The 26,582-nt window shown below is 36.8% G+C and overlaps 1 protein-coding gene across 2 annotated transcripts in view; it reads left to right on the forward strand.

Moving 5' to 3' along the window:
• Positions 1-26,582, forward strand: part of LOC143671199 (uncharacterized) — a 164,455-nt gene that overhangs the window by 39,604 nt on the left and 98,269 nt on the right. The window contains exons 1-2 of one of the 2 annotated variants that reach the window (XM_077146194.1): positions 16,740-16,850; positions 20,836-20,967. In XM_077146194.1, the coding sequence (XP_077002309.1) occupies positions 16,833-16,850; positions 20,836-20,967 (150 nt within the window). In that variant the 5' untranslated portion in view covers positions 16,740-16,832. Of the gene's footprint in view, positions 1-16,739; positions 16,851-20,835; positions 20,968-26,582 lie in introns of those variants that run through there. The other variant, XR_013169504.1, reaches the window with a different exon arrangement.

Raw genomic sequence — 26,582 nt, forward strand, 5'->3', positions numbered from 1 at the left:
TTTAGTAGACTGCCCATCTGTTTACTTCTAGGTACCCCATATCTGCTCACCAATGCCACAAGTCTGTGATTCAGAGTATTTTGACTGCTGCTTTGAGTCTGCTGTCCATTATGCAGACCATACCCACCTTGTCTATGGTGATTTACTGTCACCACATGTCTTCCGCCAACTCGGGATCCTATCATCTGCATTGTGTTTAAGGATTTTATCTCTGTGACAACAGTTCCCACAGTAATATCTGACCTCCAGAGAAGGGTGACTATTGAATTCTTCATGGATGATGGAGCTAGTCTCATGAATTTATTTCTCAAGGTCTTGGTGAAAGATAGGTCTTTTGGACATTCCTGGAGTGTGTGAGCAGGCCTTCCATAATAAATCCGCTCAAACGTTCCAATCTCTCTAAGCATCTGGATCCCATCATCTACATTACACCAGGGCAGTTCTTACATTTTAACCAGAGGTAACGTTAGCCACCTTTTAATTCATGTTTCAGCCAACCAACTAAACACACTGTTAATGCCTTTTTAACCCATCAAGCTTCAACATTGAATGCAGAATCTCTGCTTAATGGGCCCATATCAGTAAATTCAGTTTGATCCAACTTTATATTCCTTCCACCATTATCCCACACCCTGAATATCCATTCCCACACATATTCCCCTGATTTCTCTCTATATAGATAGGAAAACTCATGCTATTCTTTTGGAGTATAGCATAGCTCCCCATGGGTCACACTTTGTACCTTGCCTTTTGGGACTTGTTGGGACTTTAGTTTACTTATAGGTCTTAAAGAAAAGAGGGATGGTGGTGAATAGAATGAATAGAAATAGAAGTGTTTTTCAAGGCAATTACTTCAGGGTAATTGCAGTTTCATCTGATGAAACAGGATTAGTTGCTCAAGACAGAGGAGTAAGGGCTGTTACCCCAGGGGATGTGGTTACAGGGTTAGCAGGGATTGAGGGGTTGATCTCATTAGGTGGAGGCTGGATGGCAGACTCCTCTGAGGAGACTGGAGGCCAGGAAGCTGCTTCATCAGGGCAGGTTGGAGATCAGGAAGCTCTTTCCTCAAGGCCATCCATTACAGATCTATAAAGCAAAGGCTCAGCAGATTCCAGGGATCCTGTCTCCCCATCACCATTATTGTCAAACCATATATCACCATCCCACGTTTCAGGACCCCATTCTTTTCTAATCAAAGCCCTTACTTTAATAGCAGACCACCTGCATTATTGATATTTTATGTTGTAAATCTGCTACACACACAATGAGGCCTTGTGTCTGGTTTTCAGAGATCTCAAGTCTGCGACTACAGGAAATATGATTTTCTTTCAGGGAATGCATGGAAACTTTTACATCATTCATATGGCACTGAAGTTTCAAATTTGAAGCCTTTAGCTCATCCCTTTCCCTTGTCACTGTATCCAGTGTATGTAACGACAATCAACCAACATCTTTATACTTCTTAATTCCAAAAAACTCTGTAAAGATGTCAAAAACATTATCCCCCAGAGCCTTGCCTCTTATAAGCATACAATTAGCAGAATCTAGTGGTAGTATTTTGAGTGTCCCTTTTGCCAGCTCATCCCATGGACTGTCAGTGCCATCTTGGTTATTGGAAACAGAGTCATTAGTACTTGATTCTAATCAGAATAGAAAACTAATTGTACAAACCCATTTTTAAAATTCTGTTTTTTAAGAACCACTCTGGGTACCAAGTTGTGTTAGGGTTCTCTACAGAAAAAAAAAAAACCAACAGGAGAGAGATTTTAGTATGAGATTTATAAAGGTGCCTCACACAACCATAGGAATGGAAGAGTCCAAAATCTTTAGAGCAGGCTGTTAAGCTGGTGGCTCCAATGAAGTTTCTGTATGAACTCTCCAGGAGAGACTCACTGACTGAAGAAACAGTGAAGAGTCTCTCTTTTTCCTTAAAAGCTTTCAACTGATTGGATTATATCATTGTGTGGAGGGGCACCCCTTAGTTCATAGCAAATACGATCAGCTACAAATGCAATCACCTGACGGATGATTTAATCAGCCAGCCGTTAAATATCTTTGCGGGCATGGTCCAGACCAGTGCTTGCCTGACCAGACAACTGGGCGTAATCATTTGGCCAAGTTGACACCAGAACTCAAACATCACAGGGTCCTTACCACATTCATGTGAAGGAAGCAGGGCAGTGATAGGATCTCCATTTTGCAAGTAAGGAAATAGAGGCTTCAGGACATTAACCTTTTCCACATTCATCTAGCTAGTATTTAGTGCTTTTGAATGTTAGTGCATATTTCCTTCAGATTTGTGGAATTGCTACTCAGCAATTTCCCATACATGCTTTAGTTTGTTATCTACCAAGTGGTGTGCCTGACACCAGTCTCATCCTTCCTCCAGTATATCCTCTTTCCTGTGGCCAGAGCTAGCACACCTGGCCTTCCCCCAATCATGCTTTAGCCATGAGAGCGTATTAATAGTCCTGACATGCCATGACCTTTGGCACCTCTATACCTTGGAAATGCTTTTTTCTTTGTCAGAAACATCACCCAACCTCTTTTATGAGTGGAAAAATCCTACTCACCCTGAATCATCTTAAAAATAAGTTACTTTTACTTAACCGGAGAACTTCCCAAATATCCATAGGCAGACTTGGCCTTCCTCTGAGAGCCCAGCTCACTTGGTTTACACTCTAATTTGGCATTTTGTACCATTTCATTATAATTATATGTTCATATTTCTGTTTCTTTCACAAAACTCTGAACTCTGGCGGGGCAGAAACCATATCTACTCTGTTTTTGTTTTCCAAGGGACCTTCAGAGGGCCTAATAACAAAGCAGTTACCCATTGAATATTTGTTGAATTCAATTCTACATGCTTCTTTCGGCTACCCTCACTGCCCACTTTGCCTTTAATTCGTTGGATGCAAATGATAGCTAGTAAGGGTACTGGAAGGGATATACAAAATGCCATTCAAGATAGCCTTGTCCTCTCTTGTTTTGTCCTTGAGCATACACTGTGTTAAAATTTCCACAGAAAATAAGTTAGACCTATTCCTTGCCATATATGGTATCAAGAAGAGTTGTTGCACTCTGCGCTGTCACAGATACTTCACGGGAGAGCTGAATATCCACATGAAGTAAAAGCACCTGTGGCTTATATTCTGGGAGCTAAATATAACAAGTCTATTTTGGCACTAGGAAGACATTTCTCTCATTTTTTTTAGAAATGCAGTTCCTATTGATTGCTTTTTAATGTTGAGTTATTTTTTAAAATCTGCCAACCACTGGCCTACTCTGATCATTACTTCTTCCTTGAGAGACCTAGAGCAAGTGTGAAAGCAGCCAGTGTATGCCACAGGAAAACAGGAAACATATCTGTTTGGTCACACAGGGCTGTCATGAAGAACAACTTGCCTCTGTATTCATAGGGACCAGCAATATCAGACTCTGGTACCTGAAGTTTACAAATCTAAGGGTCTGCCCCATTGAAAGGAGTAAGGAAACATGTCACAGCTTCTCCCTTGGAGAAATTATCTGAGAAAAAAATCATAGAAAGTGCTTTGCCTGGATAAAGGACTTGAATTGGGGATCTTTTCTCTAGTACTTCTCAGGGACTTTTTCTCAGGAATCACTATAAGAGGGAAGGCCCAGAGGGCAGGTGTTTGGTGCTTTCCTCAAGGATGTGAAGAAGAAAGTGATACAGTCTCAGTGATCAGAAGATAGGGCTAGGAAAATCAGAGTGATGAGAATGAACTAATGACCAGAGGTTCAGTGAATATAATTTTACTTAATAGCTTTGCCAGCAATAGACCTCACATGGTCGGGGTTTTAATATGAAGACTGACCTGTTTAGGCAGAAAGCTGGATCCACCCTTCTTATTTACTCTGCCTCCGCTTGTCAGGTTTGGTGGTTTGTTACTTATGGTAGCAGAAGTGAGAAACAGGCTATCCTGCCAAGATTGGCAGTCATCGAACCTGGTCCAACTGAGGGGAGTTATACCTAAACCAGTATAGCCAGAAGCAGAATCTGATCCAAAGATAAAGGAGCACCTAAAAGACCATGTCAGACATCTAATCCAATATATGGTCAAAAGGGAGAGCCACCAGCAAGAGAAAGTGGAAGCTATATGGATTACATGGTGGTTCAGAACTAAGGCTGTGGACAGTGAGGGAGTAATGGCATTACCTTTTCTGTAATGCCTAGTACAGTTATGAAGGCCAGGAAAGAACATCCCTATGCATTAGTGGCCAGTTTTGATGCTGTAGCCTTTTTGTCAGGAAACAACCCCTGTTCCTAAGGCAAAGGGTCTGAAATTTCATTGCTTTGGTCAGTTATTCAATTTGAAAAATTTCTGGCTTCTGTTAATTGTCAGATCTGCGTCAGCATGATTTTGACCAATTTGTAGTTTAATTCAGAAACCATTGGTGGTCACTTTGGACTCAAAGTTCCTGATTGCTGGGCTTCTCTAGTTTTTGTCATGGGTCAATCCAAAAGGAGAAGCATCCAGAATGCCAGGCCACACCAAACTGTTCACCTTCATACAGTCGACAACAATGAGAAGAAATTAGAGTATCATTATACTATTTTCCAGAATAACTCACAGTCCACAGTAGCTTTCATGCTTGTTTCATAACACGATTTTTGTCAGAAGAAGCAGGTAGCATGCGGTTTAATACAAGCCCGCTACTGCTCACCATATACTTTCCCCTCTACTTAGAGTCCATTTCAGCCTGACCACCTCTGACCCATGCTGGCATGATGGTTTTTGATCAGGACATTTTCGGCCTCCAGCACATAGGAAATTGGAGATAATGCAGTTTGTTTTACAATCCTAAATTGTCATTTGCTACTTTTATTTACCAGTGTTCCCACTGCCTTGTTTAGGTCTCAGAAAATCACAGTATAGCAAGTTGAAGAAATAAAACACAAAAAAACAGAAGCCTTTAGGTAAATCAAAATATAATGATCTGCAGTACAGTCAAGATGATATTAACACATTCAGAATGACTTGTCTATCTCTGCCTTTACACTGAGGATTAGACCAGCTGCACTTAAAACATTTTTTCTCTTCCATGCTATTTTTGAATTTTCTTATTCTTTCTCCATTTAGAAAAATTCAAAGAATTGAACCATCAATCTTATTTTCTTTGTTATTTTCATGTTGTGTTCAGAAAGAATGCTGCTCTCTGCAGGATGACAGTTTGAGGGGCTTGCTCTGGGAGTGTTTCAATTGGGATCTTTTTAATTTCAGTCTTCACCCATGGTTTTGACAACAGCCCTTCTTCCTGTTTCTTACAGAATCCTGCCATACTGAACATTCCTTTAAAAGAGGCAACCACAAAATGAATTTCACTGAATCTTAGTTTCTATATCTGAAGCTAAGAGGGTTAGATAGAACATCTCCAAATTCCTGGGTCAGTGACACTAGCTCTGATCTCTCTTTACCAGACAGCAACTTTTATTCCCTTTTCGTATCACTCCTGCTTCCCGGCAGCATTAATAAGGGATCTGTATTATTGAATCACTGTATTTGTCAGAGCATTATGGCAAGTTACTTTCTAAAATATCCAGATCCCTTTTAAAAGCTCTGATGTCTAGACTCAGATACTTGTGTACCAACTTGCACAGCTTCCCTCTGCCACCACTCCAGGGAAACATGTTTTTTCCCCATTGCTCTCTTCAATGATTGTTTTCTCTCTGTCCCTTTATGTCTTTACAAGCTGCATTTTACTTACCACTTGGGCTTTTTCTGACCTGACTCCCTGAATCTATCGCTATTTCTTTATTCTCTTTCTTGGAACTTGTCCAGCTTCCACTTTGGGTTGTTTCCCCCTTTGTTTGCCAGTGCCTTATGCTGGTTTTTTTTGTGTGTGTGCTATTAAGAGCTGAAAGGGAAAAGTAGGCTAGTTGCTGAGTGATACAGCTGCCAACTGTTGTTATTTCCAGAAGAGTTTGTCTTTAATATGCCACCTTTATGACCAGTGCATGATGATGGCTCAGGTGCTGGAAAGTGACGTGGGATGCACTACTACTTTCTCTTCATATTATCTCTATTAGGTGGCTTTTAAGCTCCTTTCTTGCCTTCTGTTTGTATAACAACAGATTTTTGTGTCCATTATCCTCTACTACACTGCATTTTCCACCAATTTCTTTTTTTTTCCATTCATATTTTCTTTCCAGGATCAATCATTCTGTGAGTTGTCTTAGAGACCTGGATTTGAAACCTGACTTTAGTTTTCCCTTATTTCTGTGCAGTCCTTGGCAAGTCACTTTATTTCTGTAGGTCTGTTTATTTATGTGTAAAGTGTAGATGATAGTACTTTTGTCATAATTATTCATGTGAGGATTAACTGAATTATCTATGAAAATATCTATCATAATAATTGCCACACAGTTGTGGGCTCAGTACCTGGACATTCCCTTACCTTTCCCTTCCTCCCCCTCCTTCTGTTTGTTTTGCACTGCCTAAATAAGGACAATGGGTTGTTTTCATAGTTCCACAAAACATGTCTCTCCCTTGGGTCAGGTAAATTTGGTTTTAGCAGGGTTATTTTTTTTTTCCTGGCATACTTGGAAAGGCCTCTAAAGCCACCTAAGTAAAACTAAACTCCATTCCCAGAACAAAATTTGTGTCACTGATTGCTACTGAGACCCATGACTCATAATATGTTACGTAGTTCTCAGTGGCTGCCCTAAGCAAGGTAAACTTCCATGAAATAATTATTTGCCTCTAACTCTTCTCAGTTAATTTGAATTCCTTTTGGGTTTTTTTACTCCTTGTTTTCTGAAGTAAATGGTCATTGGTTCTTTATCCTCTCATGCTTTCTCAAGCAAACACAGTGTTAACCCTGCCAACAAGCCATTCCATATTTAGACTCTGGAACCTGGACCATTCATCAACCCTAGTTCACAATATTTCAGAGATGTGGCAAAGTCTCTTTATTCATTTCTCTATTCCATTTTCTTCTAGCTTCAGCTTCTGAGGAATTCTCTTTGCCTTCAACTGCTAGCTTTCCAAATGCTTGCCTCCAGTCTTCACTCGTTGGCTCAAATTCATACCAATAGCCTTTTCTGCTAGGTGTGTAGTATTGTCCACATTTCTCCTTATCTTTATGTACTCACAGTGCTTCTTTTTGACCTAGCAAAAGCCAACCCTATTGTACTTTCTGTTCTCTGTAATACAGGGAATGCAGCCCTTTATAATTCTCAGGTTATTTTAACAATCCCTAGCTCAAGAGGATCTGAGCTTCTAAAGGCACAATTGCTAAAACAATTGTAACCCTACTTTTAGGTGGCCTGCTTTTTTTGTGCCCGTTTTTCCTTTTCCAGGTAGTTATATAAATTTAATATTAAGAAGGAGTGTCCTCATACATAACAGAAAACAGTGCTCAGAGTCCTACTAGGCAGAACTGAAAGGAATATTGAGACTCAGAACCAGAAATAATCTTTGAAATCATTCAGTCTGACCTTCTTTCCAAGTACCGATCTCATTTTGATAAGTGGTCTTCTGACCTCTAGAGATTTGGAAGTCATTAAATCATAAGGATACTTTTGGATTATTTGAATAGCTAGGCAAAATCCTCTTCCTTATCATTTTCACCAAGTGAGCTAGGGTCCAAGTTTGTCCCTCTTAAACCACTTGTTATTTTCTGCATAATATTCCTTCAGATAGTTGAAGACATTAATACATTATTGTTGTCCCTTCTCAGTCATGTCTTCTCCAAACACCCTCAGTTCTTCTTCTGTTAAAAACTTCCAGACTCTGTTCCATCCTGATCACTCATGTCTAGATGTCTAGATGTAATCAAGCTTGGCACATTATCTCAGAGTCTGCAATTAAAAACCAAGTCAGAGCAAGTCCTGGTCATCACAGAACAGAGGCTGTTCTTGCCTTTGTCCTACATAGTATGTTTCTTATATAACCTAAAATCATAATCACTACTCAACAACTTCATCACACTGTTGACTTATTCTAAGTTTGTATAAAATTATAAATCCCCCTTCCAAAAAAGCTATTGGCTTGCCACATCTCTTTAATCCTGTTCTTAGGCAATGCTTCTACTTGTATTTCATTTTGGCCCAGATACTAAGTTTACATTTAGCTACATTAATGTTCACCTTGCTAAATTTACTGCTGTCTCAGTTTAGCTTTGAAATCAATTTGGATCTGGGCTCTTTATCATCTGCTTTTATGTGAATTACAGAAAAGAGTAACCTTCAAAACTGACTTTCATTTTGTGAAACAAATACTAGTTTTTCTATTTTGTTATTTACATCATCATTATATTCTGCTCATGGTATGTTGCCATCTGTCATACTTTATTTAATTTGGAAAAGTCTGTTTAAAGACTGCTTACAGACCTATGGGAATTTAGTTTTTTTGAAAGCTCAACGCTAATGTCTGAAAGTTATATCGGTCTTCCATTTATAAACAACCTGCCATTATAGCCAAAACACATGAAAGAAGAGGGAGGACATAGCATTCATAAAATCAGAATCAGTTTCTTTTCATAAACAGCTAAGGTACAAAGAAAGTACTTCAGATTCAGTCTCAGACCCAATTAATTTGAATTCCAGCTTCCTAACTCACTTGGGTCACATTGGGCCATTTAATTAATATCTTTATGTCACCTCATCTAAAATGTGGCCCTGGGTACTAGCATCATAGGATTGTGGAGAGAATCATGTGATAATAGATATGCAATAACCTGGCTCCACAATACCTAACATATCCTTTGTGCTCAATCTCTGTTGTAATGAAATGAATGTGAATTGACTGTCTTTTGAAATTCATGGTTCCCTCACTACTTCCATCAAGCCTTTAGATTCCTATCTGTATTAATATTTAAGTTCCATCTCCCACCTTCCATTTTCTTCTTAAATTCTATGAAGGACTCATTCTCTGTAATTCTCTCTAATTTATCCCCTATGTCCTGGAATACACATGGAATTGTTTGAATTAAATGGAACAATATTTATAAGAGCAGATGCTGGAGTAGAGTGCATGCCAGCCTTACAGAGCTCTAACATATGGAGATCTGATCTGAAAGGGAAGGTTGATCTGATCTAAAGGGAAGGTTATTTGCTAGAGGGAATCTTGGTAGTTTTTGGCTTGTGAATCTACTAATCCATTTCTCATCTCCCTAGCACACTTCGGAAAGGTGCCTTTGGAAGGGGAGTGAGAGAAAGTTTACTTGGGTCAACATCATTTGAAAAATGTTTTGCTTCCATTCTTTGTGACTCAGTGTGGGTTCGTCTGCTTTCTGCTGTCTGGGAACCAGTGTCTGCTGTAAGCTTGGAAAATTACCTATCAACCTCACAGAGCCTTGGTTATTTCTTGGCTTCCCAGTTGAGATGTAGTCATCATGCTGCGTGCCCTTGTGTTTCTTAACCTCTCCACATTTGTGGGAAATCAGTGTAGCATGAGGAAGCCTTAAGACCCAGGAATTAGACAAGGTGATCTGGATTTAAACATTGATATTCTTACCTCTGAAATTCTGGTTTTCATCTGTAAAAATGGATATAATTATATTACCTACCTTTAAGGGTTGTTGTGGTAATTAAAGTCATACTGTGTCTGATATATAGTAAGTGCTTAAAGAAAATTAGCTATCCCATTGTTACAATTTTACATAATTATCTTGTCTCTTAAACTTATAGTTTAACCAGAACAAAACATGTGAGCTATGCCAGGGAGATCAGTTAAGAGTCTCCAATCATCCTTTTTATTTAATCCAAAAATAAATTAATGGAAGCATTTAAATAAGAAAGACTAACTTGTCAACACTGTGAGGTGGGTGGGACTGGGGAGAGACTGAAAATAGGGAGAACTGTTAGGGTATTCTTGTTTTTGTTTAGATTGGAAGAAGCAGTGGGAAGGGAGGCACGTTGTAGAAAGGGAGTTGGGGATATGTATACAACCGTTATTGAGAAGGCAGGACTGGATTAACTGATTGGATTGGGGGGATTCAAAAATGAATGTAAGTTTGATCTTCGGTGACATGGAAGGTGGTTATTCCAGTAAGAGCTATGGGCAGCACCAGAAAAGGAGCATTTCAGAGTGAAACCTGATGCATTGTGTTTGATGACCCTAAGCGCAGTACCACAATTGTGAGACTGAGCTGGTTTTGTTACTGTGATGACATCACTTAGAAAGAGTGTGAAGAAAAGAGCGCAGAAGACATAGGACTGGACCTTGAGGAAGACCCACATTTTGAGGTGAGCTGAGGATGCCAGTCTGGCTTGAGATAAAAAAATTTGCCAAAGGAATGAGAATCCTGTGGCATTGTATCTAAGTGGGAGGCTCATGCCAAAGGAAGAATGTCACGTATGCAGAAATGTCAAAGAACTTATGGGCCAGGAAAGGAAGAGGTTAGATTCAGTTACTATGTCATCATTGGTGATGGGAGAAGGAGAGGAGAGAGAAACTGACAATTGTATAACAGTGCACTAAATCTGTAATGGGCATGTGTTTTGCGTGTGTGTGTGTGTGTTTTTTTTTTTTTTTTTTTTTTTTTTTTTTGCATGGGCATGGGTTTTGGAGTCAGGGAAAACTGGGTTCAGACTTTGGCTCAGTCACTTAGTTGCCTTATGACTTTGAACCAGCAACTTCTTAGTTTTGGTTGTCACGTATATATGAGAAGTAGGTAATAATAGCATCTGTTTCATAGTGTGGTTGGGCAGATTGAAGGAGCTATCCATGTAAAAGTGCATAGAAAAGTCATTAGTTTTCCATAGGATCTCAATAAATGATGGACGTTGTTTTTCTTGAAGCTATATTTCAGGGGTATAATTGGGCATACTATTGAGTCAGTGAGCTGTGGCTTTGAGACATCAGGCTGAAAAATGGATGCAAGTGATTCAGACAATGATCTTTTGTGGCATGTGCAGCATGGTCACTAGGTCTGCCCTAGGTGCATGTGACAGAGTGAGAAAGAATGCAAGTAAATAACACTGCCAGACACATTCCTGCCTGTCTGTAGTTCAGAGTGCTAGAACTTTCCTAAGAACTCTGTTTAACCCATTCTAACCAGTTCTGCATTTGTAGTCTGAAAAACCTAAAAGTAAATTATAAATTCTTAAACTATGAATTATTTTTATTCAAGCCAGCTATTCAAGTGAATTTACTGTATTGAAGTTATAATCCTGGGATATAAGAATTTTTCATATAATATTTATTATTCACATTCTTCTAGTGTTCTTTTCTCTAGAGTCACCATTTCATTAATGTAATGAAAAAAATTTAGAAAAGGGGGACTAAATTGTGAGAAGGTAATGATCAGAAACTTGTAAATCTTGACTCCTTTTTGTTTGTGTGTGCGGTAAACTAAAAACATCAAAAAACACTACATATATTATTTCGTTGGGAATATATCAGCAGTAATATTTATAGATCTACAATTTCTAATAATATTTTCATAAACATTGCCTCATTTGTTCCTCACAGCAAATCCGTGAAATAAGTATAATAATAATAGCAAATCCTTTTGTTACAAGTATTACACACTATTCCAAATGGTTTATAATATATTAGCCCTTTAATCCTCATGACAATGCTATGAGGTATAGGTACTATTGTACTTAGTTTACAATTGAGGAAACTAAGACCCAGAAAATTCAAGTAATTAGTGGTGGTGCAAGGATTTAAGCTTTGGCTGTCAGGCTTCAGAGTCTATGCTGTACCATTTTGGTATGTGACCTATCTGAATTAATGACACTTGTGTCTTTCATGGGATTGTTGTGAGAGTAAATGACATAATGGCACTGAAGACAGTGTCTGACTAATGAATATGCACTTGGGAAATGTTTAATTTGTGTTCATGTAGTGCTTTTCCTTGTAAAAGTAGGTAAGGTCTCCTTGGTGCAGACATGAGAATTTGAAGCTTGGAGGAGTTCATGCCTTGCTTGAGTCATCTGCATTATCTGTCATTAAAAAACAAACAAACAAAACACCTCTACTGAAATGTTTTTAATTAGAGAAAAAAAATAGCACATACTAATTGAAGCTCGAAAAGCCATGCAAAGATGCATAATGGAAAAAGTTAATCTCTTCACCCACTCCCACCTCCATTCTTGCACACGTGAAGTGAGAATAATTTAAGAAAAGCAAGCATCTTTCCAGTTTTATGTTGCCCCTTTAGGAAAATTCTTAGAATAAATATCTGCTTACTCTGGTCTTTCAACATTTAGTAGTAAATTTTAGTTTTTTTCAAAAATTACCATTCACGAACAAATCTTGAGTTTATTCTAGGCATTTTAGATTTTATCACTGTCACAAATAGTTTCTTTTTTTCCCCAACTGTATTTCTGGTGGATTTTTGCTGGTTTATAAGTAAAATACTGATTTTTCTGTATAGTGTATATAGTTATTACATTTAGCAAATGCTTTGTACCAATTACTTTGTGCTAAACATGTTATTTATGTGTATATAGTAAAATGTTTTCTGTTTGTTCACTGCTGTTTCCCCAGGTCCTAAAACAGTGCCAGATTCATAGTAGCTTACATAAATATTTGTTCAATGAATGAATGAATGAGAATTTCTGAGTATATGATGTTCTATGTATTCTTAATGTGATGCTGTATTAAAAGCACATCATCGGGCAGGCCATGATGACTCAGCAGGCAGACTTCTCGCCTGCCATGCCGGAGACCTGGGTTCGATTCCTGGTGCCTGCCCATGTTAAACACACACACACACACACACACACACACACACACACACACACACACACGCACAAAACTGACGCATAAAGCAAACAGCACTATAGGGTGCTATAGGGACCTCTCCTCACTTGATAGTGACCTGGATTGTTTAGCTCTTCTTTTGGTACCTGGACTTTCAGGTAAACAATTTCATGTAACTATGCTGACAGCTGGGTTTGCCCTGGAAGGCACACTTCTATGAGTATTTTGTAGACCGTTTTGCAACGTAACCACAGAGATTAAACCCAGCCAGTTGGCACCTTTGTTCCTAGCACTTATCCTGCTATTTCTGGAGTTTTCAAACAGGAAGTCAAGGTATCATCAGTGCAGTGTTTTATGAGATATCATATTAGTCACAACTGTCCTTAACTTTGTGTGCTGACTTAGAGTTTCCTCATTTGACCATTGTTGTAACTCACTGACCTAGAGGTAATAATTGCATCTACTTCAAAGGATCACTGTGAAGATTAAATGAGGAAGTACACATATGATCAGTCATCCGTTACTGTGCCATTCTCCAGAAAGTATAGCTCTTGAGACCCACACACCTCCATTTTTAGGAGTTTTGTGCTATCACAATATTTACCCAGATGTTTCATTCGTTTATATGATTCCATTGACCTGCATGAGCCCATACCACATTTGGCCGATTATTCTAACTTTACAATACCAGTTAGTGTGGTAAATATTCTTCACTAGACTCACCATTTGAGATTTTATCAGAATATATACTCTTTTATACTTCTGGATGAACCTAATACCACTTTGTCAAATTAAAAAAAAGGTTGCAGTGAAAATTTTAATGTAATCTTCAAAAAATGTACTGTATTGAATTAAGGAAAAAACATTACAAATATAAATTTTTCCCTTTTGGCTATATGACTATATATAACTGTTCATTCAAGTCTCCTTTCATATGCTTTAGTAAATGATTGTGACTTTTCTCTTAAAGACAATCCTTGATAGTTTTATTGTAGTTTACTTAATTTTTTCCTTTCATGAATAACTTTTTTTCATCATATTGTCTAAGATCACTGTTTGTCTATTGAGATATATATAAATTTGAATCAGTTGGGTAGAAAATATAAATATATATATATATTTTCTACCCAACTGATTCAATTTTCTTAGCATTTTTAGAAATTTTAATTTATATTGAGTTTTCTAAGATGGTAATATTAGAAATTATGCATTTGCATTTCATCATTAAAATCAAGGAATACTGTATATTTAATAATGTTTTAAAAGATTAAAAAATATATGCCCACTACATCCTCATGCATACTGCCCATGGCTATATCGGATGAATCAGTAAGCATTCTTGCTTTGGGGCCCACCCTCCCCTAATGAAACTCCAAATGCCCTAGAAAACTTTTAGTTATGGTGAATGTTAATACTACTTACAACTGAGCTTAAACCACAGCTATTAGAGGTTGGTTCCCTATACTCGCATTACTAGTAGGTATGTAGATTTTAAATAGAAACATAACATGTTCTTAGTGGATGTGGGTTGTAAGATTGGAATCATGTCTTGATAATGTAGCACCTTAGTATGTTGGTTAATTTGCAATGTATTAAATTATTTTCAAGTGGATTCACCCTTGATCTGTATAACAACTTTGCAAGGTGGATGGAGTAATTATATCTGCTGCATGGACTGTTGGGTAGATTCAAGGAGAAAATCTCCTACAGTCACATCACAGTGCCTGATATGGAGACAACACTCAATAAATTCATGCTGTTTTAATTGTTCTCATTAGCAGATGTTATTTTCTCCCAAAATATGTGAAAAATTAAAGTGGTGAAGTTAAGGGTAGTAGAGCAAATAAAAGGCACACATTTCCCTACCATTTTTGAATCAAATTGTTTTTCATTACAGGAGTTACATATGCTCGGATGACTAGAAAAAGAGTGCAAAATTATATAGGAAAGGATTGTTTCTTCCTGCACCTGTTCCTCCCTGACTCCCCCAAGGAAATCATTGTTAGCAGATAGACCTGAGAAATAGACATGAAGTCACTTACATATGTGTGTGTATACACACTACACTGTCCAGCTCCTCCCCCACCTCATCCAAATGTGCCCTTCACTGATGTTTACCCATACTTCTACACACCTCTATATTTGCTAAAATACATCCATTTGTATACATGCACAGGGATTTTTTAAAGTGGTTTCCTCTTAAAAATAAGTATCATGCTTTGCATTTTAATTTTTCTATTTTAGCTCACTTAAAATGCAATGAATGTCCTTCTAGATCAATAGATATATCTTGTATTAAGTTTTTAAATACAAATTCTTAACCCATGCAAAATGAATTTGCCTGTAAATTGGTAAATGCTGATTTAATAGTTTCAATTTTTCACAGACATCCAATTTGCACAACAGCATTTGATCATGTACTTTTTCTAACTCTGTCCATTGGTGAGCCAAAAACATAATAGTTCAATTTGGTTGTTATATATTACCATTTTGGTATCTAGATGAAGAATATTTATTACATCTTAATTTCACTTTGTCAGTTTCTCAAAGCTGCAGTTCCGTATTCAGAATCTACTAAGCACAAGTAACTATTTATATTTGAATTGAATTGAAATTAAATAAAATTGAAATCCACATTCTCATTTGTGCTAATCACTTATCATGTGTGCCTAATGACCATAGTACTGGGCTGCACAATTGTAGACCATTTATGTCATTGCTGAAAGTTCTCTTGATTAGCATTGACCTCAGAGTGCAAAACTTGGAAATTTTGAATGCAGTTACCCTAAACTACAAATAAAATAAAAATCAGCATCTTTGCAATACACAATATTGCCATACAGAAATGTGTATATATACCTTAATTCAAAGTTTTCTTTCATCCCTCAGATACATTTTATACCTTCATTTATATGGGTCTGCGTGATTCTTGGAATATTGCTTTAATTTAAAGAACTGATACAATTTGATTTTGGAAATGGGAGAATATGAGGTTTAGAGAAATTGAGATTCTCAGTTGAAAGCCCACAAGTAAGTTAATACTAATTTTATTATGTGTTTTATTGATATTTTAATTACAAAATTATCACTTGCTCTTTCTACCTGGTGAAATACTGCAATTGTAGAGATACAAATAGCTAGTGATCTTCCATTGACCTTTCCTCTACTTTTATCTCCCTTGCAAAATCAGATTTAATGATCTGGTGCTAGGCATCCTCACAGTATACCATACTCTCATAACCACATCTCAGCTCAAAATACAACTAAGCAAAGTTTGTTTCCTTTCTATATACAAATATAGGATTATGTTCTATACATTATCATATACCTTCTTTGATCGCTTAGGAGAACCCCATGGATATCCCTCCAGGGGAAGGTTTTTATGCTCATGTTTTAATGTACAACTTCTTGTCCTGTGTGAAAAATTTTTGAGTGTCTGGTGAGACATAAATATTAACTTGTTTCCCCTGGGACTTACTCACAAATAGACATTGTGCCCATTGCCACATTGATTCTGATCTGTTGATCTATGTCAATACTAAGCTATCCTTGATAAGTGTTGGAAGTATTATAATTTTAACACACAAATTACTGTGGCAAGTATCCTTTGTAACTTTTCTTTTATGGGTAGTTTCATGAATTATCTAATCTCTTTATTATTGCAAATGAACTTTAATATTGTTTAGTTCAATCATTGTTTTAAGCATCGTGACTTTAAAGCTTGAATATGATTTGAGAACCCTTGATATATCAGCACTGTAGATTCCCACGAGCAGGAGCTCAACCATGTGCATTTGTTTATTCCTTTTAAACCCTGATGCAGGGTCTAATGTTTTCTTCATTTAAGCTCTGTGCAAGTCTTAATTGGTTTATTACTACAATATTTACATTGTTTTATTTCTATTGTGCATGGGAATTTTTAAATGCTCATTGTTCATGCAGAACTCATATTTGTTTATTTCCTTTTCTGTCTGCCTACCTTGCTGAGCAATCTTTTAAGTTCTCAGAGATTGTCATTTTAATTTCTTAAGGTTTCTAGGGAGATAATTTTATCCTTCATGTAGGATGCATTGCGATACTTAAACCAGGAGAAAAACCACATCGTCACAGGAAGAACTACATTGTCAAATACAGCAAATCGGACAGCAGACGTGTATGGGGACACTTTCCAAAGTCTGACCATACCACCTCTCTCTAGATTTTGGTTTGCCCTTTGTTCTTGAGATCTGGAATTTTTATGACATGATTGGGATAGGGGAGCGTTCCTGCTGCTAGCTATGCCAGGGTTGCCTCAGCAGTAAGTGAAACGTGAACTCACTAGTGATCGTATTGGTATAAAGAATTGTAATTGAACAATGGGAATGAAATTGAGCCAGTAAGGGAGCTTATTCCTGAGACTCACATCCTGGTAGACAGGTACGTAGATTCTAAGTAAGAAAAGAGCATGACATAGGTAAAGCGTTTAGTTATCTATAAACAATGCTGTCATCAGCCCTTATCTTTTTATGCCAGTTCCCAATTTACAAAAATATTTTTTATATATTTTGGTTCATTTTATCATGATGAAAAGAAGAGTTAGAAGCAATAATTGAAACCATGTCTTAAATATAGTGAGGAATATGTGAAGTAATCTGTGTAAATACATTTAGTGCAATGCCTGTCAGCTTGGCAAACATTTGGTATATTCTTGTTAATATAATTAGTATTTCTAAGAACAGTTTTATGATTATTTTTCATTTCTTCATTTTTTTTTTTGTTAGGATGCGGAAACTAGGTTTGGTGAGTATTTTAATGTGCATTAAAATATTGTCTTGATCAGTGTGCTGGTTTGAATCTGTTGTAGACCTCAGAAAAGCCATATCCTTTAATCCTCATTCAATATTGCTGGGTAGGAGCTTTTTGATTGTTCCCATGGAGATGTGACCTGCCCAGTTGTGGGTGGTAGCTTTTGATTAGATGGTCTCCATAGAAATGTCTGCACCCTCTCAGGGTGGGGTTGCTTACTGGAGCCCTTTAAAAAGGAACCACGGAGCTGAAGAAGGAAAACACCCCGGGGTAGCTTCATGAAACAGGAAGCCAGAAAAGAAAGCTAGCAGACATCCCCATGTGCCCTTCCTGCTGAGAGAGAAACCCCAAAGTTCATTCACCTTTCTTGAATGAAGATAACCTCTTGTTGGTGACTTAATTTGGACATTTTCATGGCCTTAGAACTGTAAACTTGCAACTTAATAAACTCCCCGTTTTGAAAGCTGTTCTGTTTCTGGTGTATCACATTCCTGCAGCTTGCAAACTAGAATAGTCAGTGTTTGAAATTATTAAGGTAGTGCTTATTCATCCTGAATAGGAGGCAAAATAGTAGTTGTTTATTCTATGAAGAAGATAATCGAAGATGTATGGAGGCTAGTAAGACTAAAGAGGCTGATGAAGAGAAATATTAATAGGCTGACAACACTTCTTCTACATAGTTGTCCAAAGAAATATATACTAATGAGTATTCACTAGGCATACTTTTGTATTGTTTGTAAAAAATAATCTTATGCTTTGTAATTCAGTTTTTAGCCTTTTGGGTTGAAATTGTTAGTCTGGAGCAAACTGAGCATTTGACTCTACTTTTTTCCTCCAAAGTGTACAGTGCCATTTCATATGAAAAGTCTCCCTTTTAAGCTATTAATTTTTGAGATATTTAAACATTTCTGACATTTAATTCATTAAGATAAACTTTAATCTCACATAGTCAATTTCCCCATAAAAAATTATATTGGAATTTTTCATGCATTGCTACAAAATATCAATTGGGTTGAGAAAAATTCATTTATTTAAATATTAAACTTCCCCATCCAGATAAGGGTGAATATATAAATATATATTCATTTATTCAAATGATCTTTTATAACCTTTGTGAAAATCTCTAGTTGCCTTCACATAGGTCCTGATCAAGCCTTGCTAAGTTTGTACCTAGAATAGAATATTTTTCCTTTGCCCTATGTATGGCTCTGTTATCACATTGTCTATTCTAATTAATTATTGTGCTATATAGGGAATTCATTGTTAATTATTATTTCTTATTTTTCTACCCACTTTAATGAAACGTCTTTTACGTTTTCAATAGTTTGTGGTTGATTCTCATGATGTTTCTAGTTTGGCAATAATTAGGGTTGCCAGATAAAATACAGGACACCCCCATAAATTTGAATTTCAGATAAACTAAGGATAATTTTTAGTATAGGTATTGTGATTGTTAAGTTCATGTGTCAGCTTAGCCAGGTTTTGGTGTCCAGTTCTTTGGTCAAGCAATCACTGGCCTGATTATTACCATGAGGGCATTGTGTGGACTTAAATCCATAAGCTGATTGCATCTATGACTGATTACATCTACAATCAAATGAGGAAATTACCTTTGACAATAAGAGATGTCTCATCCAGGCATTTGAAGGACTTAAAAAGAGAAGTGATGATTTCAGCAGTCAGAAGAGAGAATTTCCATCTCTACTTCAGCTAGCCAGCTTCTCTTGGGGAATTCATTGAAAACCTTCATCAGAGTTCCCAGCTTGCAGCCTGCCATATAGAATTTGGATTTGTGCATCCCCACAGTTGTGTGAAAAAATTCTTATAAAACTCTCATAATATTTACAGGTCTCTCCTGTTGGTTCTGTTTCCCTAGAGAACCCTGCCTAATATAGCTTTGGTACTAGGAGTGGTTCTTGAAAAACAGGATCTTTTCTTTAAAAATATTTTTATTGAGAAATTTTCACATGTATACGTTCCATAAATGGTGGATAATCAGTGGCTCACAACATTATCACATAGTTGTATATTCTTCACCATAATCATTTTTTAGAACATTTGCATCCCTACGAAAAAAAAAGGAAAAAAAGAAAAAATCTCATACATACCATACCTTTCCCCTCCCTCTCATTGACCACTAGTATTTCAGCCTACCCAATGTATTTTACTCTTTGTCCCTCTTATTATTTATTTATTTTTATCCATTTTTTATTTATCTATCCATATCCTAGATAAAAGGAGCATCAGACACAAGGTTTTCACAATCACACAGTCACATTGTAAAAGTTATAACTTTATACAATCATCTTCTAGAATCAAGGCTACTGGAACACAGCTCAATAGTTTCAAGTACTTCTCTCCAGCCACTCCAATACACCATAAATAAAAAAGGGAGATATATATATATATATATATATGTATACATATGCATATATATATATGTATGTAAAAGACTAACCTTCAGGATAACCTCTCAACGGTTTGAACTCTCTCAGTCACTGAGACTATATTTCATCTCATTTCTCTCTTCCCCCTTTTGGTCAAAAAGTTTTTCTCAATCCCTTGATGCCAGTTGTCCTGGCTCATCCCAGGATTGCTGTCCCATGTTGCCAGGGAGATTTACATCCCTGGGAGTCATGTCCCACATAGGAAGGAGGGCAGTTAGTGAATGAAGATAAAGAAATTGGCTTTTATGGGGATACAAAACAGATTCAAATCGTCACAGACACCTTAACAGAGTTTTGTGACATTATGTTGGCTGATTGTTCCTAAGTATACTGGATGCAGTTATATAAAAAAAAAAAAGGTGAATTGAAGGCTTCAAATTTGCAGCTTAAGCATCACATAAAGGATGTGAAATTTTCAATGTGTTCCCTGAAAAATAAATCTTATTTTGGATAGACTCAGACATGAGATTTCTGAAAACCAGACCCAGAGTCCCATTGTATGAGTGACTGAATTACAATGTAAACTAAATTCCCAACCTTGAAGATGTCTGCTGTTAAAGTCAGGGCATTCATTGAAAAGAATGGGATCCTGAAAATTGGGATGGGGGCATGTATGGGTTGATAGTGATGGCAGTGGAGACATTGAAACCCTAGATTCTGCTGAGAGTTAGCCTAATAAACATGTAATGGTCTGCCCTGAGGAACAAGCTATTGGGCCTGTTGTCTGCCCTGGGGAAGCAGCCTCCTTGCCTTCTGTCTGCCCTGAGGAATCTGCCATCTGACCTCCACCTGAAGAGATTAAGCCTACTGTGTGTGAAAAACCCGTAATCACCTCCCCTGAGCAAACAGGCTTACTCTTCTTTTGAAAAAAATATCTTTTCTGTTTGGAGAAATTCAAACAGAATTTTTGAATTCTGTTTCACCAGATGAAACTACAATGGAATGCCCTGAGGTGGTTGGCTTGTAAGACGCTTCTAATTCTTCTCATGACCCAGCACCACCTCTTTTCTTCTAGACCTACAACTAGACTGAAGTTTCAACAGTCCCCAAAAGATGAGGTAAAAAGTGTGACCCATGAGAAGGTATAGTTATACTTCAAGAAAACTGCATGATTTTTCCAACTTATATAGACAGAATTCAGGAGAATATAGGAATGGATATTAAGAGTATGGGATGATGGTGGAAGGAATTTAAAGTTGGATCTGGCTGAACGTATTCATATGGGCCCACTATGCAGTGATTCTGAATTCATTGTTGTAGGTAAAGGAATCCGAAAGGGCTCTAACAGTTTGTTCTGGTGTTTGAGTGAAATGTGGACCAAAAGGTGGCAGACGTTGCCTGAGATTGAAATGCCACAACTGCCTGGTATAACATAGATGAGAGGATCCAGGATTTATCATGTAAGACCTATTCATCTACCCCAGGGATGTCCATAGGACACACTTTTTGCCAGATCTGCGAGGAATAAATTTGTGAAACTAAATCCATCATTCCTGAAGAGCTCTGTAGTTACCCTAATCTAGAGGTCAGGCATTATAGGAAGAACTTCTATTACTGAGTTTGGATCCTTAAACACCGTGGGTATGCTCATATCCCAGGTGGCCAAAGTCAAGTGGCAGCACTTAATTAACAAAGACAAGGTGGGCACGGCTACTATAATGGGCAGCAGACTCAGACAGTGTTCAAAATAATCTGACTTGCAGATATGTATGGCATTGGCTAGTAGATCATAGGGATTCTAGAAGTATAATAGATGAACAAACTACTAAATTCCTACTTGATCTATATAAGCAGAAGAGTTCTAGGTCAAATATTACATAGAACATTCTTGGTTAAAATATTCTTTGTATACCTGAAATTTAGTATTACCTAGGCATTCTGTATTTTTATTCGCTAAATCAGGTGACACTAGAAATAAAATCTTGAAGTCTGACATATAACAAAATTAAAACAAAATAAACACTATTTACTCATATTAATAAGTTACATAGTCTGGTTCTGGTTAATTATGATAATATTGATTTTATTTTCTATGCTAGGATATCATGCAGACCTTCCAAACTTGTATTTTAAACTGAAGTGTTCTCTTCAGCTATGGGACCTAGACTCTGGAATTGAAAAAATATACGTTATTGTGCAACTTGTTTTTCTCACTGATGATACATCATTGACATGCCTCCTGGTCAATAGGCTTTAATGCAAATCATCTTTATTGATATATAATTCACATACCATAAATTTCACCCTTTTTAAGTTTAAGAGTTAGTGATTTTTAGAATATTTAAAGAGTTGTGCAACTAGCTCATTCCAGAATGTTTTTGTCACCATGCACAGGAACAGTCACTCTCCATTCCCCCCTCTCTAGTACTTTGGTTTAATTTTCTCTTATGTTTTTCTTTTATTAAGGTGGAAAATTAGGTTACTAATTTGAAATCTCCTTTTTAATATAGGCGTTTATAGCCATGTACTTCCCTCTTAGCACTGCTTTAGCTGCACCTCATACGTTTTTGGTATATTCTGTTGTTTTCTTTATTTGCAAAGTAATTTCTGATTCCCCTTGTTATTCAGTTTTTGACCAATTTGTTATTTAGTGGTGCATTATTTAATTTCCACATACTGTGAATTTTATTAACTTACCTCTGTTACTGATTTCTAATTGCATTCCTCTGGGGTTGGATAACATACTTTGTGTGATTTCTATCCTTTTAATTGATTGAACATTTTAATGGTCTATTATATGGATCTATCCTGGAAAATATTCCATGTGAATTATCTTTATGAGAAGAATGAAACCTGTTGTTTGATGGAGTAATCTATATATATATATATATATATATATATATGTTGCGTCTAGTTGGTATAAGTGTAGTTCAAGTCTTCTCTTTGCTCATATGTCTTCTGTCTAGTTGTTCTATCCATTATTGACAGTGATGTATCAAGATCTCCAACTATGTTACTATGTTGTCTGTTTCTTCCTTCAATTTTGCCAGATTTTGCTTCATGTATTTTGGAGTTCAGTTAATAGTTCCATATGTTTATAATTGTTTTATCTTTCTGATCCAGTGATCATTTTAACACTATACAATGCCATTCTTTGTCTCTAGTAACTTTTGTGTTAAGGTCTCTTTTGACAAAATATAAGTTTGACAAAATAGACCTCTTTAATGCTCTTAAGCTACTTTTTGAATGGCCTGCTTTCCCTCGTATTTTTCTTTTTAAACACTTGGGTCTTTGAATCAAATTTGTGTTTCTTTTATACAGCACATTGTTGGAGCTTGTTTTTAATCCATTGTCCCAACATTTACCTTTCAAATGGAGTGTTTCATATGTTTTTTGCCAGCTTCGTTTTTACTCCAATTTATAGCACCATCTCAGTTGCTGCTGATTATTTTCAACAAATGCCCTGCATATAGAACTTATCTCACTGAAGAACTCTTAAGCCTGATCAAGTGAAGACAAGGCCTGAGCATTGGGCTTTTCCAGGGAACTAGTAACAGGGAAAATAGTGACAATTCTCTGGATTTGAGACTTTTTAGGCACCTCTAAACCTTTTCTGACCCCTCCACTGACTGTTAGATTGCTGGTTTTCACAGCCAAACATAGAGCTTGTGAAAGTAGAATGGGAATAAGGTGAGATAAAATGTCACAAAGCTTGCTGTTTTTACAACTGAGATTTAGCTGTTTTTCTTGAAATAAAATCCCTGGATTTTGAAAGCCTTTCGTTAATGTCCAAATTTCTAAGATTTTATTTTTACATATTTTGCCAGCATTCTTATTGCTTTTATTGGACAGCAAGATTTTAGTAGCCCTTACTCCACCAACCTTGAGGTGCTTCTGATTTAATTATATTTTAAAATTAATATTTTGAACCCACTTAGAATGAATTTGGGTGTATGGTATGAAAATCCAATTTGTGTGATGTTATCAACATGGCAATGTAAGATATCCCCCGAAAGAGCCTCCCCAGAGATGAATAACTGAATAAAAGGAATTATCTCACATCCTTAGACTTCCAGAGTATAGTTGAGACTTGAGAAGGACTCCACAAATGCCAAATTAAAGAAACAGGAAAATCTCAGGCAGGAGAATTCCGTCCTGGACTGCCAGTCACTTTCCATTCCCCTCCCCATCACTTGGTCCAGCATAGCATGGGAGTCACACAGAGGCAGCCCAGCCTGGGTCCCTCCCACCACTGACAGAGTGTAGAGTGAATAAGCAAATGCTAATTGATATATCCACACTGAAAAGCTGAGTAGATGTTAAACTCCTGCATATCTAGAAACAGGAGACCTAAGTCCACAGAGATCTAAGGCAGAATGCAATGTGCTGATGAGTGCTGCATATAAAAGTGCCCCAGGGGTGCAAAAAAAAAAAAGAAAAAGAAGAGAGACAGCAATAGAAATGCTGACAACAACTGTTGTGCCCCCACCCAATCCAGTTTGTCGCTGGACTACCTAAAGGCAAAATGCACTTTTCTGAAGTGATCTACCATTATATATAGATTGATGCCATCTGGCTTCCCAGGGTGGGATAAACCTAATGGGGAATATCCTAATGGGGAAGAATCCAGAGGCAGAAAAGCCTCATATTTAAAACAAAAGGAGAAGGAATTAAACCGAATTTCTAGAAGATAGGAGGAGTCCCAGAACTGAAAATTGTAAGGAGAACGGGGCACAGAGTGAAGAAGAGAATTTAAACAAAGTAGCTGGGGAAGAAAATTCTGTACAAAAACAAACAAAACAGTTCAGTAATTCCCAGAAAGGAAAAAGAGGAAAGGAAACTCTGTCCTGAGGTAAAACAGTTGCACAAAAAGTACATATGAAGACGACCTGAAAAAATCTGAATAGTTAAACATAAGTTAGCCCAAGTCATAAAGAAGAGACAACACATAGCCAATTAAAAATAAAACCCTGGACAAGAGGAAGAGACGGACTTTCAGAGTTAACTCATCCAGATAATCTGATACCTAGACATCAGCAAAATATTACAAGCCATACTTCTTAGTTTCTTAACAGGAATATTTGGCTCAGTCAAGGGAACAAATTAAAACTTCAGAGAAGACTCAAAGTTGGAACAGCTGATCAAAGATGTTCAAACAAATATCTTAAGTCAATTGAAGGAAATGGAGGAAATATGCATAAAGAGTTAAAGGATATTAAGAAGACAATGAGTGATAATAAAGGAGAATTTGAAAATATTAAAAGGAACATTATGGAAATTAAGATCCCAACAGAAGAGATTAAAAATAATTTAGAGGCATATGACAGTAGATATGAACAGGCAGAAGAAAGTCTCAGTGAACTAGAAGACAGGACAATCAAAATCATTCAGTCAGAAGGACAAAGACAAAATAGAAAAAAACTGAGCAGTATCTCAGGGATTTGAGTGATAGCATGAAGTGCACAAACCTATGCATATGGGTGTCCCAGAAAGAGAAGAGAAGGGAAAAGAGGCAGAAGAATATTTGTAGGCCTAATGGCTGAAGATTTCCCAACTCTTATGTAAGACATAGATGTACTTGTCCAAGAAGTTCAACATACTCCAACCAAAATAAATCCTAATAGACCTACTCTAAGAAACATACTATTCAGAATGTCAGGTGCCAAAGATAAAGAGAAGAATCGGAGAAGAGCAAGAGAAAAGTGATTCATCACATTCTAAGGGATTTTCAATAAGACTGAGTCCCAATTTCTCATCAGGAACCAGAGAGTCACGAAGGCAGTGTTAGGATGTATTTAAGGTTCTGTAAGGAAAAACTTCCAGCCAAGAATTCTTTATCCTTCAAAATTCTCCTTCAGAAATGAGGGGCCACTTAAAATATTCAGCCCTAAAAGAATTACTAAGGGGTTTTGCAGTTTGAAAGGAAAAGACAGGACAGTGGGTTGGATACTGAAGAAACAATAATAATCAGTAAGTGTAACTAAAAGAGTAAATGTAAAACCCAGTACAAATGTATCCTCAAAATACAATTCTACTCTTTAATCCATATAAGAATGAGAATACAGTAGAACAAGAAAAGGGATATTTCCTTATAATGGACATATAGATAAAGAGGTAAAGTGTGGCAAAAACAACATAAAAATGGGTAACAGGAATAGGGGAGCAGAGTTCATTTATTGTATAATTATAGTTCAAAAGCTATTGAAGCTAAGTTAGTATCTTTACAAACTAGTAAGTTACAGATGTAGGTTGGGTAATATAAACCTGAGAGTAAACACAAAAGAAATCTTTAAAAGCTATTCAAAAACAGAGATGCAAAAGGGATCAGTCAGATACATCCCAAAAGATCAGTTATATAGAAAAGAAGGTTGCAAAATAAAGGAAAAAGGAGCCAAAAATAGCTATCACATATGAAAACCAAGAGAAAAAGTGTCTGACTTAAGTATTGCCCTTACAGTAATGATAGCTGAATGTTAATGTATTAATCACCCCCAGTTGAAGAACACATGCTGAATGGATAAAGAAGTATAATCCAACTATATGTTGTTTACAAGAGACTCACCTTGGACCCAAAGGCACAAATAGGTTGAAAGGGAAAGGATGAAAAGAGCTGTTCCATGCAGATAGTAACCAAAACAGGGTTGGGTAGCAATGCTAATATCAAACAAAATAGAGTTTAAATCAAAAGCTATTACAAGAGACAAAGAAGGAAACTCTATATTATTAACAGGGG

The sequence above is a fragment of the Tamandua tetradactyla genome, chromosome X, assembly GCF_023851605.1.
Source record: "Tamandua tetradactyla isolate mTamTet1 chromosome X, mTamTet1.pri, whole genome shotgun sequence".
Taxonomy (NCBI): domain Eukaryota; kingdom Metazoa; phylum Chordata; class Mammalia; order Pilosa; family Myrmecophagidae; genus Tamandua; species Tamandua tetradactyla.